Source organism: Protopterus annectens, chromosome 4.part1 (assembly GCF_019279795.1).
Source record: "Protopterus annectens isolate FY-2018-M chromosome 4.part1, PAN1.0, whole genome shotgun sequence".
Taxonomy (NCBI): Eukaryota; Metazoa; Chordata; order Ceratodontiformes; family Protopteridae; genus Protopterus; species Protopterus annectens.
Window position 1 is genome coordinate 835,498,072 of NC_056734.1, and position 18,759 is coordinate 835,516,830.

The following is an 18,759-nucleotide window of genomic DNA, read 5'->3' on the forward strand; positions in this document are numbered from 1 at the left end:
TCTGGAACTGAATGCCATTGCATATCAAGCAGATTATTTCCCTAGCAACCTTTAAAACCATTCTAGATAACAAGTGAGTAACTACAAATTTTCACGTGGGCTATTTGGTCTAAATCTACGTAATGAGGGGCACTTGTTAGTCTCCTATCCATACTGAGTGATGGGTCTGAGTATCTCTGTGTCCTTTTTGGCTGTAAGCCTAGTAAGAAGCTGTGAACCTAAACTAAAATGTCAAGTGATTTAAGAAGGACTGTGCATATCATAAGAATTACTCTCTAGCATACTTCCTGCCATGGTGTTAAAAAGAAGCTCCCCATAAGAAGTACCTGACCTGATTTGCTAGTCACAACAAGTATTCAACTCATCTGTGATTCTCATACCAGTGCAATTACAAATACTGTAAACCAAAGCTGCAGAATCCGAACAGCATTTGGGAGCAACTTTCACAAGAAAAAAGCATTTTATTTTTTTGTTTTATTTGGAGGGAAACAAAATCCCTGCATCTCCTTCTGATGTCATGGCTGCACTCACACAGCTTGTCTACTTGAAATATTTACACCAAGTTCAGCATTTTGGGAGAGAGGGAAATCTCTGATATACTGGCAGTTTGTCTTTCTGGAGGTAAGCCAGCCAGTTACACACTAGTGATTGCAAGAATGAGTGTTGGTCTCTAGTTCTTCAGAAACAAGCCTGGTTCCTGTGGCAGCTAAAAAAATGGTCAGGCAAATGCCAGTATATAGTAGAAGACCACAGAGTTTATAGCAAGGACAAGGTTTGCTGTAAAATTCCTAGAGATTTGTGAATGAAATTTCTCTGCATGTTGAACATCAAATCTGTACTGTAGTCTCAGACCAGCTAGTCTATTTCCTGTGAGACCTGTGATGACTTGCAGGGTAGATAGGTAAATTGTAGCTGGAGTTTAATGCAGAAAATTCTGAGACCGTGCATTTTGTCTGAGTATACAGAAGGAACATGCATGCTTGGGAAGTTGATAGTAGGAAGAGCAGAGGAGGAAAAGAATGAAGGGGTTCTCTTTTTTTTAATGGCCTGAAGTATGCAGAGCTTTATAAAAGCACAGTGAATGAAGGCTGTTGAGATGGTAGAATGTGTAGTTTGTGGCATGGATTGCAGAGAAGCTGAATTCAGTCTTTATTTAACCATTAGGAAGCCTGCAGATTAAGCTGGCATAAGGTAGGCAGCACCGTTAACCAAAAGAGCGAAGGGAATGCCGTTTTGTGCTCTTCTTACAGAAGAGAAGAGAAGGGAATATATTTCAGAGTTAACTGCATTTTATATGTGTTTGTTAACCAGGTAAGCCCACTGGAAGCAAGTTTCCCTTTTCAGGGGGGACCCAGAAGCATCTTGTGGTTAAGTGACTTGTTCACAGTCGCACGATATGCAAATGGAGGTGGAATCAAAATCTGTACCTTTGCAGAGGAAGCAGCTTGTTAATAGCTCATAGCCTTAATCCTCTGCACTAACTGCCAGTCTGATCATCAGGGATCAAGTAAGAGGAAGAGGAAGGGAAGAAAAGGAGTAGGCAGATATAGGTGGCAGCTGGGGAAGCAGGTGAAGACACAGTGAACGAGGTACTGTTGGACATAGTGAGTGGTAAGGCTGTAAAGTATGTATTCTGAGGCATTATTACAGTGTAGGTCCACAGGCTGATAAAGAAAATGAGTTAGGAAGGATGGGTGAAATCCATAGTGACAAGCACTAGCGCTTGAAGATCACTGGATTTCTCTAATCGACTCATCTGGCATCTTTGTGAATTAGAATGTAGTTAGTATGTTTTCAGAGGCTTTTCACAGATCATGCACGTTTAGTACATTAGAATTTCTTGAGTGGTACAGTCTTGGGGGGGGGGGGGCAAAAACTGTTCTGTATTTGGTGTTTGTGGATTTATAGTAGTCAAAAATTGTTTTTTTTTTTTAAATGTGCTTTTATGGATATTCGGCTTTTTGTTTTTCAGGCCAGTCAGAAAGTGTAAGGGATGTGCAGTTCAATATCCGAGATCATTTCATATTTGCTGCCAGTTTTGAGAATGGAAATGTTCAACTGTGGGATATCAGACGTCCAGACCGATGTGAAAGGATGTTTACAGCACACAATGGCCCAGTGTTTTGCTGTGATTGGCACCCAGATGACAGGTAGACCTTAATGGACATTGCATGGCAAAAATATGCTACAAAGTATAGTTCAGTCTAATGCAGTAGTATAATGCTGCCACTAGAACCCAATTTATCATAGCATATGAACTGGTACTGCCCTGTTACCATTGCCAAGTGTCTCAAATTTAAGATATATGTTACATTTTGAGAGAATAAAGAGGGAATCCTTATCTGAAATCCCATGACAAAAATCCTAGATGAAATACAAAACTACCGCAGGCCACTGTATATTCTCATCACAACTTTTTGTGCAACCTTCTGCACATCAGCACAAGCCTTTTTGGAAGAAAAAGTCAGTTGGTGGCAGACTCATTTTATATAACCGTCTATGCTTAGCCTATAATTTCCTTCAAGATGAATGCATGCCTGTTATTAGATAGCATTGCCAGATTCATAGTGCTAACCTTATTGTGTTGTGAAGTCACTCTGAGAAAGTAAAATATTTTCAGCTGTAACTTACAAAACTAATTGACTACAGTGTGTTTTTGTGCAATGATGCCCTGTTTCTAGAAATAAACTTAAAATATTTTAGCATATTGTTCTTCCATGAATATGCTGGGGTGCCTTCTGTGCGGAGTCTGCATGTCCTCCCTGTGGTTGCGTGGGTTTCCTCCGGGTGCTCCGGTTTCCTCCCACATCCCAAAGACATGCTGCAGGTGGATTGGACACTCTAAATTGGCCCTAGGTGTGCGTGTGAGTGTGCCTTCTGTGGAAGGTTGGGCGCCGGGCTGGCAACTCGACACCGTAAAACTCCACTGCCATTCAATGTGCGGACAAAGTGATCCGCTGTGGCGACCCCTAACCGGGAAAAGCTGAAAGAAGAAGAAGAAGAAGAAGAAGTTCTTCCATGAATATGTAGTTTAGTGGTTTTAGTCTCTGCAGGTAAACCGTGGTTCATAATCTAACCTTTCATTACCAAGTTTTGACATTTTATTAACAGTATGTAAGAGAAAGCTGTTGAACATTCAGGTGTATGTTTCAGACGATGCATTCACTTTCTGTTGGAACTTGAGATTACTTTGGTACCATATTTTGTATCCTTGTCCATGCAAGTCATTAATGGGAGTTAATGTTTTATAAAATGAGTGAAATTCTTGGCTAGGCTTATAAGAGCCTCCGGGCCAATAGCCTAGTATCATCCTATGAACCTATGAGTGTTCCTTTACTTAAGGAGATTTTAAAGCATTGTATTACCACATTACTGTGGAAGAAGTGTGGCTGACTTTCTGTTTTGAAGTTACTTACCCCTCAAAAAATTGTTTTTCAAACAATATCCTGCAGCACATAGAAGTGGTGCAGCTGCAGTTTCGTTAAGTATGGAAATACAGAACAGATGTGGTGGATGAGTAGTTATCAGCTTAGTGTACATTTCTGTACTGTGTGGGACACAGAGGTTTTGGTGTTTGATGTTTAGCAATGTATAATAAATATTTTTAAAACTATAACTTTAAAACTATAACCTGTCTTTAACCTCCGGAAAGTTTTTTAGTTTATTATAATAAATATTTGGTTGTTGGTAGTGCAGGGTTTAACCATTGCTGGTGTGGTTTGGTCATTTGCCATCATGACCCCAAAAAGTAAACGGCATGGATGGGACCTGCATTATATACAGTACACGTGAATGTTGTCGATATTGCTTTTATATAATTATATATTTAAAAATTGTATTTGTTTTAAATAGTGCACTTGTATTACACAGCTTCATCTTAATTTTATCATTTCTTGAACACTAACCTGTGCAGATATAAGTTTCTTGTTGCAAGGAGCACCAGCACCTTAACTTCACATTTAGATGTATCTGTAGTATTTTCACTGCAATGTCTTGGTGTAGTACTAAAGTAAAAGGAAGACCTATTGCCTGAAAGTGTACCAATTGTTCTTGTCCTCAGTATCCTGCATTTCTGTTTTCCTGCTTTGTGAATTATTGCCTTGTGTATGTCTACACTGTGCTGTTGTTAACCACTGTTGTTCTGCATTACTTTATGCATAGGTGTAAACACTGCTGTGTTCTTAGCTAGCTATGTGTGTAAGACGCTCGTACAATGGAAATTAATGTTTGGTATACTGCCTCTGCCTACCTGTATTACTTTTTTTTTCTCTCTACCCATGGTATTTTTGTCTCTCACTCTTTTCCTGAATTACTTGCTCATAACTAATCCCCCTCCTCTCTGTTTTTATAGCCCTAGTGGATTTTTCCCTGCGGTTTTCTCCTGGCCACAGTACAGACAACACAGGTTTGAAGACCTTAACAGATGCCCTGCAACTCTAACCATCGGTCTAGAAGCCACCATTTTAAGCTTAAAATAATACCACTGAAGTATGTGTCCTAGTGAATAACTACTACATGATAAGCTAATCTTTAATTAATGCTAGAAGTTATAAGCACAACAGGAATTTAGTGTTTTTTTTTTGCTAGTCGCCATGAAAGGCAGACGCCAGCAGCTCCTATCCTTTCTCTTTGGTTATCCACTATCCTCCTACTCTTTCTGTGTATATTCTCCTGTCCTGTACTTTACCCTTCCCTGAATTCATTTCTAGCCTCACTTATAGCTGCCTTTGTTAATGCACCTGCCCTATTTTACTGTCTTCAGACTCTTACATATTAATGTTTTTTTTTATTTTTTGCCCTGCTTTTAGCTGCTAGTAAGACACCCCCCCCCCCTCCAAAGTCCCTCTCTATTGTAGCTTATTTTAACCATACAGCACTGGGTTTGCTTCAAGTAAATCTACTTCTGTAGCTTGAGGCTAGTGTCCTTTTGTAAGCATACTTCTGCTCATATTTTATTTCTTTTTATTTATTTCTGCTGACTATACCTTTAGAAACTTTATATCCTTGTCTCTCAAGCTAGGTTTTTCACTATCTTTTTCCGATTGTTTCTCTGACTTCATCTTGACCAGAGTGCTAGCCCCACTCCGTTCGCCCTCGCTACGCTCGGGCTCGCTTCGCTCCCCTACCCTGCCCCCATTCCCACCCACCCCCATTACAATTACCTTTATACCTAACTATCCCTCCCCTTCCTATCCCACTAGCCACTACAATTCCACTTCCTGCCTATTGCCACAACCACCTTACTAATCCATCAATCTTGTCAACACTTCCTCTATACCACTGTCTCTACCTACTCTTATCTGACCATATTTTATTCCAACATGTATTACTTTCTAATATCTTCTACGCTACTCCTAATTCTCTCTATCTCAACCTCTTACCACTCCAATCTCTCTGACCCACTCCTGTGTTCACCAACTTCTCACTCATACAACATATATCCAACTACTTCATCTTTTACTAGCTCCCCTAATCTTTTTACTACCTCTACCTCAAGTCTATATAAACTATCCATAATACAGGCTTAACTTTCCCACAAAGCTAAGTCAAAACTATACAAACTCCATTTAGCATCTACTACACACACACTCTCTCTCTCTCTCTCTCTCTCTCTCTCCTCACTAAAAACCTACTTTGTTCTGGAGATATCCATCCCAACCCTGGCCTCTCTTCTTCTCTCCCCACCCTCACTCTCCCCAAAACTACCTCTACACTGCCCCATCTTACTCCTCTAACAGTCACCATCCTCAGTCACAACAATCATCTCCATCCAAATACTTGAATATTTACTCATTTGAATATTCAAAGTCTAGCAAATAAAGTTACTGACCTGCACTCATGGATAGCACTCAATACCCCTCACATCCTCTCCCTATCTGAAACCTGGCTCAAGCCACAAATCTCAAATAGTGAAATACTCCCACCAGGTTTATAATATCTTCTGATCTGATAGACCTGTAAAATAAGGGGGTAGCGTGGCCATCCTGTACTCAAACAACCTTAACCTCTCACCTTCCCTTCCCCAATTTCTGACTTCCTTCCAGTTGAAATCATCATCCTTAACTGCCATCTGAATCCCCACAAAAAACTTGCAATTGCCTCTATCTATCTTCCTCCTGGTAACATTCTGCACATTCTTGAAAACTTCCTATCCTGGTTCTCCCACAACATACCATATGAGACACTTATCCTTGGTGATGTCAACATTGACTGGTCCAAACTCACAACCGACTCACCCCCCCCCCCCAACTCCGTATCCACCTACACTGCTTCCACCAACTTATAACATCTCCCACTCTCTTCCATAAAAATTCCACCTCCAGCTCCATCATAGACTGGATCCTTACCAATTCCCCCCACCAATACCATAATCCCACCACCTTACCTGACTCCCTCAGTGATCATCTCCCTACCACCATCTTAAGACACTACTCCCATATTCCTAAACCCCATCTTATCAAAGACTGTCAAAAACCATGGACTTTCAATTCATCCCAGTTTAACTCCATTCTCCACAACATATATTTGTCCATCCTAAAACACCTCCCCCTAAACGATGCTGTAAGCACTTTCAATAGCATCTTCGTGAATACTCTAAAACTCCTTAGCTCCCTCTAGGAAGATCAGAGTAAAATCAAATCATGCTCCCTGGCTCTCCAAGGAGACTAGGTCTCTTATAAAACAAAGAGATAGTGCTTGGAAAACCTGGACTAAAACTAAACGACCACCTCTTCTTCAAAAATACAGACAACTGAGGAACCTTGCAAAAAAACGTACAACTAATGACAAAAACTTATACTATAGCTCTGCTCAGCTTAACAACAAATCCAAATAAAAAAATCCAAAGCCTCGAAAATTTTGGTCAACTCTCAACAATATCCTCTATCCTGGAAAGCCCTCTAATCCCTCCCCATACCCTAGCTCTTCCTCTCAGGAAATAGGTACCCTCCTGAATAAACACTTTATCTCTTCCATCCAAAATCTGGTAACCTCTAAGCCAAACTCTACTTTGACACCCACCCTTCCAAGTCCCACTAACACAACTTTTTTCATTTGAGACCGTTCCCATTACTTACATCAAATGTCTAGTACTCAAGCTAAGACCTTGCTCTCCTTCCACTGACAATTGTATCTCCTACATTCCTCAAACTTGCTGCTGACTCAATTGCCTATATATATATATATATATATATATATATGTGTGTATATATATATATATATATATATATATATATATATATATATATATATATATATATATATATACACACAAATTAATCGATCAGTTCTGGAATCTACTGTCCCCACCCTTTGGAAATCTTTCTTTACTATCCCTCTTCATAAAGGTGGAAACTCCACTGACCCCTCAAACTCCGCCCATTGCCATTCTGTCCCACCTCTCCAAGATATTAGAAAAATGTATTCACTCGCAGCTTCTCAATCACCTCCTCACGCACTACTTACTTACCCCTACCCAACATGGATTTCGTCCTCACCACAGCACCACCACTGCCCTCCTCTCCTTCACTCGTATCATTGTAGAGACCCTAGACAACTACAATAAACTCATTTCCTGTCTCTTCCTAGATCTCCACAAAGCCTTTGATACTGTCTCTCATCCTCTACTACTATCCAAACTCACAAATCTTCACCTACCCTCCCCCCCCCCGCACTTGCTTGGTTTAATAGTTATCTATCTGGCAGGGAACAATCTGTCAAATGGCTCTCATCCTCCTCACCTTTCTTTCCCATCTCCACTGGTGTCCCCCAAGGTTCCATCTTGGGACCCCTTTTGTTTAACATCTTCACCAATGATCTTTACACCTCATGCAAAAAAATCCTCCCTTATTCAGTATACTGACGTCTCTACACTTTTATATTCATCTCAAATAACATTCCTGAACTACACTCCCTGACCCAACAAGCCCTACTATCCACTGAACAATGGCTGTCTCACAACCTACTGATCCTAAATCCCAAAAAGACCAAACTCCTACTTTTCCTTTCCTGTTCTCTTTCTCATCACAAAACCTCCTTTTTAGTACATCTTCTAACAATACAACTATCCACCTTGACACCCACACAAAACTCCTAGGGGTCATTGTCGATGATGAACTAAAGTTCAACCTACACATACTCCAGTGTATATAAAAAGAAAAAAAAAAAAAAAAAAAAAACAGAATCTAGGTCTGCTATATCGGAACAAAAAATTCCTAACCCCTGAATCTAGACTTACCCAGGGCCAGGCACTCCTCCTCCCCTCCCTCTTATACGCCTCACCAGTTCTTACCAATATCCAGGCCTCCACTCTAAACAAACTCCAACAGACTTACAATAAAATAGCCAGGTTCATTACTAACTCCCCAAACAACTCACACCACTGCATTTCTTTAAACTCTTTTTAATGGTTTGAACTTCCCCAATTTCTCCTATCTTATCAATTTCATATGCCACACACTATTCTTCATAAAACCTCCTTCTGTCCATCTCTATCTTCCTTAGTCTCCATCTGCATCTCAACGCGGACCCTCCGTACTTCTAACCAACAATTACTTTGTCTACCACCCAAAAAGGTCAGTAGGCAAACTACTCTATAAACACTTCCTTGCCCGTGCTTGGGACAAACTTCCCCTTGACTTGCGTTCAGTTTCCCACACTTCACACTTTAAAAATGAACTAAAAGCTTGATGTTATGTGATCCTATCTCGCCTACATTCTGTACTGATGGGCTCAGAGCCGATCCCTCGGCTCCGACTCGGCACGCTATGCTATAGAGCGAGGCCTCTTATTGGCTGAGCTATTTCTTATCCCAGGATGCACCACCACTAATCCCCCAGATCTCGTTTGCCGCTTACAAGCTTAGACGTGGTCTCAACTTGGCTGGGCTAAGTACTAATTTATTTAGGCTTTTCCTGTCAGGAATTTGCTTGCAAACAGGACCTTCGCTGGTGGCTAGTGCCCTCCAATTTGGATTGGGGACGACCCTTTGTTCCACCTCCTCCTGCGGCCACTTTGACCACGAACGCCTCCCAGATGGGGTGGGGGGGAGCATTCCCTGGGCAGGTCAGTCCAAGGCAAATGGCACCCGGAAGAGACCCTACTTCACATCAACATTCTAGAAATGAGGGCAGTACTTCTGTCCCTTCAAGCCCTTCATGATTATCTCCCTCAGGGCGTAATTGCCGTTCACTCAGACAACATGTCCGTAGTCTGGTACCTGAACAAACAGGGAGGGACCAGATCCTATCCTCTTTGCAGAGAGGCCATGAGAGTCTGGGAATTGGCAGTCTAGACCAATCGCTTTCTAGTGGCTACTCATATCCCGGGCAAGTCCAATGTGATAGCCGACAGACTGAGCAGAACCATCCTCTCTCCTCACGAATGGTCTCTGAACATGACAGTTGCAAGTCAGATCTTCAACAAATGGGGAGTTCCGTGTTGCGACCTCTTCGCGACTCCACTAAATCAAGTGCAAAAATTCTTCTCCCTAACCCCGGCTCCGGGGAAGAGCCCCATGGACGCACTAGCCCGTCCTTGGCCCACCGGCTTGCTTTATGCCTTCCCTCCAGTTCCTCTCCTTCCCAGGGTAATCCAAAAGGCATCTCTCTTGGGGAGCAAGATGATCTTAGTTGCTCCTTACTGGCCTCGTCAAGTATGGTTTCCCTATCTTCGGAAATATGCTCTGGAAGGTCCATGGTTCCTGGATCAGATCCCAGACCTTTTAGTTCATCAGTCGGGACTATTCCACCAGTCCCTGCACACCTTAAAATTGATGGCTTGGCTCCTCCTCTTCCGACTATAGTCAGGAGTCATATATTGGATCCAGAGGTTGTACACATATTATCTTCGGCCCATAAGTCTGCTACAAAGAAACTGTATTCTAGCAAATGGAAAAGATTTGCTATTTGGGCTCAACTCCGGGGCCTGGACCCCATCTCTGTTCCCGTGGCAAAAGTACTAAAATTTTTAACTTCTCTTTTCAATCAAGGCTCTTCAGTCTCTACCATCAAGGTCCAATTGGCAGCGATTTCAAATTTTCACGAATCCATAAACCCACCTTTAATGAGCAACAGATTGTGTAAGACCTTCTTGAAAGGTGCTGCTCTGTTAAGACCGCCGATTTCTCATCCTGCACCTCCTTGGGATCTCGATGTGGTGTTACGCGCCTTAACTTCCTCCCCCTTTGAACCGGCGGCTACATGTGATCTAAAGTTTCTATCATGGAAGACTGCTTTTCTGGTGGCGATTACTTTTGCCAGAAGAGTTTCAGAGCTTCAAGCTTTGTCAGTAAAACCCCCGTACTTGGTTTTTCACAAAGACAGAGTATCTCTCAGGCCAAATCCTTCCTTTGTCCCTAAAGTTTGTTCCAGTTTCTGTTTACAACAATCGTTGGAACTTCCTGTCTTTTTTCCAAAATATTCTAACAAAGCAGAATTCATATTCCACACACTAGATGTTCACAGGCAGTTGCGTTTTTATTTAGACAGGACCAAACAAACAAGAAAAACAGATCAGTTGTTTGTATCCTTTGCAGACAATAAACTGGGCAAAGCTGTCACAAAGGTCACTATTGCCAAATGGATCAGGGACTGTATTACTCAAGCTTATTCTTATTCTAACAAAGAGCTTACCACCTCTGTTAAAGCTCGTTCTACAAGGTTCTAAGCTTGCCATTAGTGACATTTGTGCTGCAGCTACATGGTCTTCCCCGCACACTTTCATTTCCCACTACAAATTGGATGTGGCATCTAGAGGACAAGCTTCATTTGGTTCCACAGTGCTCAGGAGTGTCTTCCATTGAGCCACCCAAGATTTAGGTGCTAGGGACGCTGTCCCATCAGTACAGAATGTAGGCGAGATAGGATCACATAACATCTTTTAGTTATGTACTCACCATAACTTTAGATGTTTGGGATCCATCTCGCCTACATTCCTAATAACCCACCCTCCTTCCCCCTTCCTTGGAGATCTGAGGATATCAGAAGGTCCGAATCCTGTTGTTTCATCTTGAAACATCTAACAATGTTATATAAACAAGTTGTGCATGTGTGCATGAATGCGGACAAACAAGATCTGGGGGGATTAGTGGTGGTGCATCCTGGGATAAGAAATAGCTCAGCCAATAAGAGGCCTCGCTCTATAGCATAGCGTGCCGAGTCGGAGCCGAGGGATCGGCTCCGAGCCCATCAGTACAGAATGTAGGCGAGATGGATCCCAAACATCTAAAGTTATGGTGAGTACATAACTAAAAGTTTTCTCAGTTCCAGGACCTGCCCTTGCCATGACCCCACCTAGTCTTCCTTCCCTTTATGTACCCTCAAAAGTTCCATACTTAGTACCTCATTACACCTCTCTCTCTAATGTGTCTACTATGCATTTGCATAATTTTATACAAACAAAAATTTTATTGTTGACCTATTGAACTATATCAATGTAAAATTGTTACTAAGCTTCTTTTTAATGCAACTTTTAACTTTATGTATGTAACCCAACGTATATGAATATTTTTGCTATAACTGCTGTTATATCAATATTGTTTAAGATTGTACTTGTTTAAAAATGTACTACTGGAGCTTTTCTCCTCGGGTATCCACTGAAAATGGGCCACAAGCCCAGTTGGACAAACCTGGTTAACAAATGTCAATACATTAAATAAATAAAATAAATAAATATGCTGTAACAATTAACTTTGCATGTGTATGCTATGTACAGATTACTTTCTTTTTCATTCGATTAGTATTAGTGCATTTTCCATGTGGGTAACATAATATTTGGAGTTTGCATGTCTCAGACAGTGTTGTACTAATTACAACTAGTATGTCATCTGAACTTTTTTTAATTTGGTGTCTGTGTTTAATTTATAAATTAATTTTTAATTAATGTTTGTTTAGAATTTGTGCATTGGTAGGGTAAAATTTAGCTGTTTGATGATCATCTTGATTGCTGTTTTTTTCTTCACAAAACAGCACAGAGAATATGGCAGCCATATCTTTTTTTAATCGAGTAGTTGCAGTGATTTTTACACTTAGGGTTATGAAACCAGTCTAGTTCATATTGGTAATACTTTAGTTTTTCTTTTTACCAGTGCATACTGGCTGTTTACTAATCGTAGATTTTTAACTATATAATTCTACTTTCATTTCGTACCGTCTGCCCATGTGACTTCCATTATATAGTTAACACAGTTGCAGACTTTCAAACAGGAATATAGGAACACATTATGGACCATAATGGAAATCTGGTAAACACAACAGAGAAACATTTTTAGAGCATGTCAAAGTTGTGCCTAGTCTACAGTGCAGAGTGATGTTTGTTTTAAAGGGATAAAAGACATGGAGTAAATGGCAAAAAATAATATAGAGAGATCTTTGAATTTGTAGTATATATGCACTGCAACTTCTTTGACCCCCATGGATGCTAAACATAATGTTACCTGTAAAGGAGTTGCAGTGATTTTGAAGAACTGCATTGTTGCTCATTTATTTGCCATTACAAATTGTGGGATATAGAATGTTATTAAGGATGATAAATTATGCAACTTTTTGAAGTAATATCACTAATTCATTTGTGACTGTATGCCTTTAATAAAGAAATAAGGAGGTCATTTTAATTTTAATTGATTGTGTTATAAAGTTTTCCAGTTGATTTTACTTCCATGAAAGCTTGCAGGCGAGACACCAGAAGGATAGGTAAATAGAGTTGCAGTCAAGAGTATACATCAGTTCTTTATCTAGTATTGCATCCCAGTCTTTTTACCTGTCCATAAATACTACTTCAGTACTTTTGTATTTTTGGTGCATTGTTAGCTGAAGTATTTATATTTTCTTGCAGCCTCTATACTTCAGTATTGTAGAATGTTTCTGGTAGGTGGCGCTGCTTGTATAGTTGTTTGCTCCTTTGGAATTCAAAAATGACCTAGCTCAGAAATGAACAATTCCTCATGCATGAAGTGTAGTACATAGGTTAGTACTAGGCTAACTGCTTTTGTGGGCTTTTTTAAGCCTAGCCAGTTACCACATCTGAGAATCAAACACTGCACCTTGTGTTTGTAAGATAAACACCTTAACCATTATGCCAACCTCCCAACTTTTCATGTTTTTTATTCTATGTACCTTGGAGCCTGGTGAGAAGAAGGGTGTCTGACTTTTTCTTTCTAGATTGTTTGTTTTTGCAATGTACTGAGGTCATTTTCTAGAAGCTAGCTTCCTTCTTAGCCATCCAGTATTCTTTCCTGGCCTAGTCCGTCTTTTCCATGTCCCACTTTGTCCTGCACTCCTCCTTTCTTTTGATGACTCCCTTGACTTCCTCAGTCATCTTTAAATACCTTATTTCTATTGCTTGCTCGGCCATGTATCTGTTCTGGAGTCCTCACACATGCTGTTTTGAGGTGCTGCCATTCTTCTTTGACTAGGTCTGTTTCCTCCTACTTGTCTTGGGGTACTTGAGTGCTAAGTACTTTATTGTACATTCTCCCTTGTTAATTGCCTTCCATTCATGGAAAGACTCGGCATTTTTTGGGGGAAAAATCCCCACAGAAGCACAAGTACATAATGCAAAGGCCAGAGATACTGCATTGGCCGGAGGTCAGGATCGAACCTTGTGCATGCGAGGCAAATACCTTATCCACTGTTTTAGGTATTATGGCTAATGACTATGTTAATGCATGTCTTGGGCATTTATGTTTTCCTGACAGGCAGCTGACTTGTGCAAAGCTGAGAAACAAGAAATAAGTTTGGTGCACTGCAAGAAGATATACTAATATCCAGGAGACTGCACCTTTTGATTTGAATTGTATGCCATCCTAGCATAGAATCAGTCCAGAGAGCTATCCATTCATTTATTTCTGAGTTTGTTGGAAAACTCTGCTAGTGTTTTTAGTTAGTTATTCAAAGCAGCAGAGACTGGAGTTGTGCCCATGCTGGCAGTAGATTTCACGTGTTCTGTCAGTTTGCTACTTGTAATTGTCCTTCAATTCTCTGACTGCTTGATGTTCTCGCAGGCTGCCAGTAAATCTGGTTTTGTTTAATTATATCTGTCATGTGTGCTCAGATTGATTTCATCAAGGCTGTACAGGAAGTAGCTTTTATGTTTGGGGAAAGGTCATAATAATAATAATAATAATAATGTTTGAGTTTACATATCTTCTGTTTCCCAATTTCCCACCAGGATTTCCTTCATTGTTGCATTCAAGAAATCCGTGCAGATCTTGCACCTTCAAAGGTATTGACATAGACAGCATGAAATTGCCATATAAACTGCTTATTGGGTCACCCTTTCTTCAATTGATTTTACCATTTGAGAACTGTTGGTCCACAGCTCACTGTAGAGAATTTTTTGGTGTAACCACTTGTTTGCTGCTACATCCATTCATCTGTCCATCCATAAACCCTTTTCCCCATTTTTGCACGTGGGGTCAGGGTGTCGCTTCAGTAGTGACAGTCATCTTGAGCCAATGTTCACATTTCTGGGTGGCTAGCCCTGCTGTGGTTATGCTTCCATACTGCACACGTACACATGCAGTCACACCTATGGCCAGTTAAGAGTGTCTAATCCACTTGCTGATTTTCTTGTTTTTTATTTCTCATTCTCCAGCTTGACTTTATTCAAACAAGTCAAAAATCTTCTGTACATCTGGGGAAGTATGGTTATATCTTCTCTAGATCGGTTAAGCTGTTTTAGTAGGTGTCGAACACAAGCACAAATAGCACTAAAGGTTACCTTATTGTCATTGTTAGCAGATAGCACACTGATGTTTGATACTGCAAGATCAAAAAACTTTTGTGTTTTGTACCCAGCAGCTGCTTGGAATAATCTTCCACTACTTGACACTACATTATGGCATAAGGGATGTGCTGCAATCCTTGGTGTGCCATCTTTTGGATGAGGCATTAAACTGAAGTCCCGTCTGCCTGAGTAATGGTAATTCAGCTGGATGTAAAAAAAAATCCTATGGCACTTTTTCTGGGCGCATTTATTCCTTTTTAAACATTCATTTCTTTTTTACATGTATGGCATTTACATTTGTTTATTTAACAGTATACACTGTTCTTCACATATATTTATAATGGCATTATTCCCCAACCCATTTTGCCATAACCACATACTCATTGTAATACAATTTCTTCATATAGTGTAATACGTCAACATCTGTTTTCATTCATATTCACATTCTTATTTATAAGAATTTTTCAATATGTTCAGCACTGTTGTTAGCATTTTGGGCCCCAGTAAATGTCAGTTTGGGGGCCCCTGGGCTCTTTCAGTCTAAGTATATTGTTACCTCTGCAACCCCTGTAAATAACCATTAATTCATGCTACAGAGTTGTAGGAGTAGTATGCACAGATTGAGCAATAGCTACAATGCTCCTACCGTTTGGCAGGCCTATATTCCACACTGTGTTGACCTATCCCACAGGGGAACATTGGCAGTGATTTGGCATTTAGCTGCAGTCATACATTACAGCAGCCCTGTGTATGGGCTGGTCTTAGGTGGAATGGTGCCCTAAGCAAAGGGTTCCATGGCACTCTCCCCTACTGCATATTGTTTCACTCTCTCCACACATCTTCTACTGCTCCCCCTGCTTGCCACTTTCCTGGTCTTTCCAAACCATGCCCATTAATGTTTTTCTTCCTTTTCTCACATTCTGCCTTACTTTTCAGCTTTTTCAAACAGCCACAGCTTTCTGTATGTTCCAAAGTGTGTTTTATTTATTTTGTTTACAACATTTTCATCCATTGATGTTTTGGGCAAACGTTATGATGAAGGAAAGAATGTCAGTGCTGCTGTTCAGCTTTACTTTACCTTGCATCCTTTCAACATACCTTACCTGGCTAAGAAATAACTCAGTTAAGCTGTGGGTCAGGGGCCTGTCATAGGCTTATAGATGCTCCGAGGTACATTTTATAGCATTTCTCCAATCTTTTGATCCAGTGGTGGCCTGAACAAAATTCATGAGTTAGAAAAGAATGTATTGTTTTTTTTTTTCTTTCAAAGAATAAATAAGTTATGCTGAAAGTTTAATGTTCAAAGCTGGCAAAATAGTTAATCATAGTAAACTAACAAGACAAATGTCTGTGTGTGTACATCCGTCCTACCTGGAAATCATGCCATCACCCTCAAAAAAACAGTAACTATCTGTGCATTCCTCTGATGTTGGATTGGGATAAAGTCAGTAGTTCAAATAGCTATAGTCATGTATTTAAAGTGACTGCTGTTATACATATACATAGCATGGGTCCTCACTCCTTACTTCTGCCACCCAAAGACAGCCAACTGCATATACGTGAGAGGCATAATTGTGAGGAAAGTGAAAAAGTTAATGACCGCAATAATGTATTCCAACTTGTTGCTTCTAGACAGTGCATTGTCCTACACAGGCTGTAGTAACCATCTTTACACATCTCTGAGGTCTGTGAAAAAATGAAAGAAACAAGTACTACACTGTCCCTAGCCCCAATACAAGTTGTAATGACTTCTTGTGAACACCTCTGAGGTTTGATTGTGAGGAAAAGTTAAAGAAGTATTGACCACACCATCCCCAGTGCCCCCTGCGCACACACACACCTCTCAACTGTACAGATTTTCTTAGGCTGTCCAGATTTTGTGTCTTATTTCTGGTCTGTTTTTTATAAAATTGTGGTTTTCTGGCAAATTAGTAGAAATCATTAAAGACTGCAGTTAGAAAATAATGGCTGACATTTAAGTTTCAGACGTCATATCCTTCAGAAAATCCATGCTAATGAAAAACCCGTTGTTCTATCAAATTTCTAAGTTTGCAGTAGCAATATTTAAAATTTGTTCCTATTTTTGGGCCTTTGTCCCACTTTTATTTATGGCTTTGTCCAGATTTCTTGCAGAGGTTTAGAGGCATCACACACACACACACACACACACACACACACACACACACACACACACACACACACACACACACACACACACACACACACACACACATGGCATGCTCACCTTCAGGGAAACTGGAGAAATGTCACTTCATCTATTACATCTCTTTGAGATACTGTTGGAAACCAGAGAACATGGATAAATACGCACAAAGACAGGGAGGGCATGCTGACTCCACATAGAAAAAAATGCAGCCAGGAACTCAACCAGAGCAAAGCACTGTGAAATGGCAGTGCTGTTCACTGTGCCACTGTGACAATGAGCAGTTGCTTTCACACACATCCTCTTCCTGCCATGCTACCTGCAATGTGTAAGGTCAATGCCTTTGATGGTAAGTGAAAGAAATTATGGCCAGCTTGTTACTCATAAATGGATGACAACCCCCCCCCCCCAAACATACAAGCCTGACAGCCAAGCTGATGAATGTGATAGAAAGTGAAATAAATTATAGCCAGCTTGCTACTCTTAGTTTGCAGCCACACCCAGCACTAGTTTTACATTGAATTCAGCAAATGGCAACACACAGTGTGACAGTAGTATTGACACACTACATCAGTAATGGTTTAGCAGTCATCAGGAGTAATGCATGCTTGTCACTGTCCCTGATTTCACAGAATGTCCCTGATATTTTTGTCCTCACCATGTTTTGATAAATCATTCAGGATTACAGAGAGTCAATGATGCCAAATGTTGGAGTTTCATACTACTGAATGACGAAGTAATGCATGTTGATGTAAAGCATGATGTTAAGTTGTCTATCTCGCCTTCGTTTCTTGCTTGTTGGGATCGGAGCCAATCCTCGGTGCTGACTCGCCCATCTTCTATAGCTCGAGAGCTGTTTACTGGCTCGAGGCTACCCCTTATCCCAAGATGCCTAGCGCTAGCTACCCAGATCTTGTTTGCCGCTTCAGCTGCGAGGTTCGCTCTTACTGGCTCAGGCTCTTGTAAGTTAGTTTAATACTTTTTCTAGCGATTTAGGGGTTATTTTTTGATAGTTTAGTCTTTCAACATTATCATTAATTAGCTTGTTGTAGTTTTAGTGTTATTCTATTTTTCCCTTAGAACTCGTTTAAGTTAGAGAGTACTTCTTGACTGTAGTTAGTGTTTGTAGTGTTTTGTTGTTGGGCCTTTGGCCAAAGACTTTTTGTGTAGGACTAGTTATGTCTAAAGAATCCAAAGTGTCTGGATTCAAGAAGTGTGACTCATGCTGTCAGAAAATGTCTCTGACAGATGCGCACACTTCTTGCATCTATTGCTTAGGTGCAGTGCACCTGCAGGACTCCTTGTTCTCAGCCCAAGGGTTCTGCAGGAGCGCAAGAATAAGCTGATATTAAGGGGTCTCCTTAAGCCCCAGGATTCATCGGCCAAGGCTCAGCCGGTGAAATCTCCTAAACCGACCAAATCGTTGGCTCCCAGCTCGGAGCCATCATTGGCCCAAACATTACCAACTACCTCTGTTCCAGCTGGAGCTGAGGAGGCTGCTTCCCAGTCTGCTCCACCAGCATCTTCGGAGCTGTCTCGGACTCGCAAGAGACCGAGGTTCCCGTCTCTAGAGTCGATACATTCAGCCCCTCTGTCTCCCCTGTTGCAGAGTGACCGCAGTCACAGATCCTCCCACTCCTCTTGGTCCTCTAGACTCTCGGACCACGACATGGAGAAAGTGGTCAGTAGGTTGTTGAAGTCGCAGGCACTGGCCAAAATGTTATCCAGCCCTCCTCAACAGGTGTCTGATCCGCCCGCTTCTATCGATGTTCCTCCTCCAACTCCTCTGAGCTTGGAGCCGGAGTTTGTTATGGTTCGAATCGTGGATCCATTGACACCGATAACAATTTCCCCTTCGGTTCCATCATCGG

The 18,759-nt window shown here is 41.0% G+C and overlaps 1 protein-coding gene across 1 annotated transcript in view; it reads left to right on the plus strand.

Moving 5' to 3' along the window:
- The window catches only part of WDR24 (WD repeat domain 24), a 640,974-nt gene that overhangs the window by 86,316 nt on the left and 535,899 nt on the right, over nt 1–18,759 (plus strand). The window contains exon 3 of the mRNA XM_044070612.1: nt 1,973–2,150. Within this exon, the coding sequence (XP_043926547.1) occupies nt 1,973–2,150 (178 nt within the window). The remainder of the gene's footprint in view (nt 1–1,972; nt 2,151–18,759) is intronic.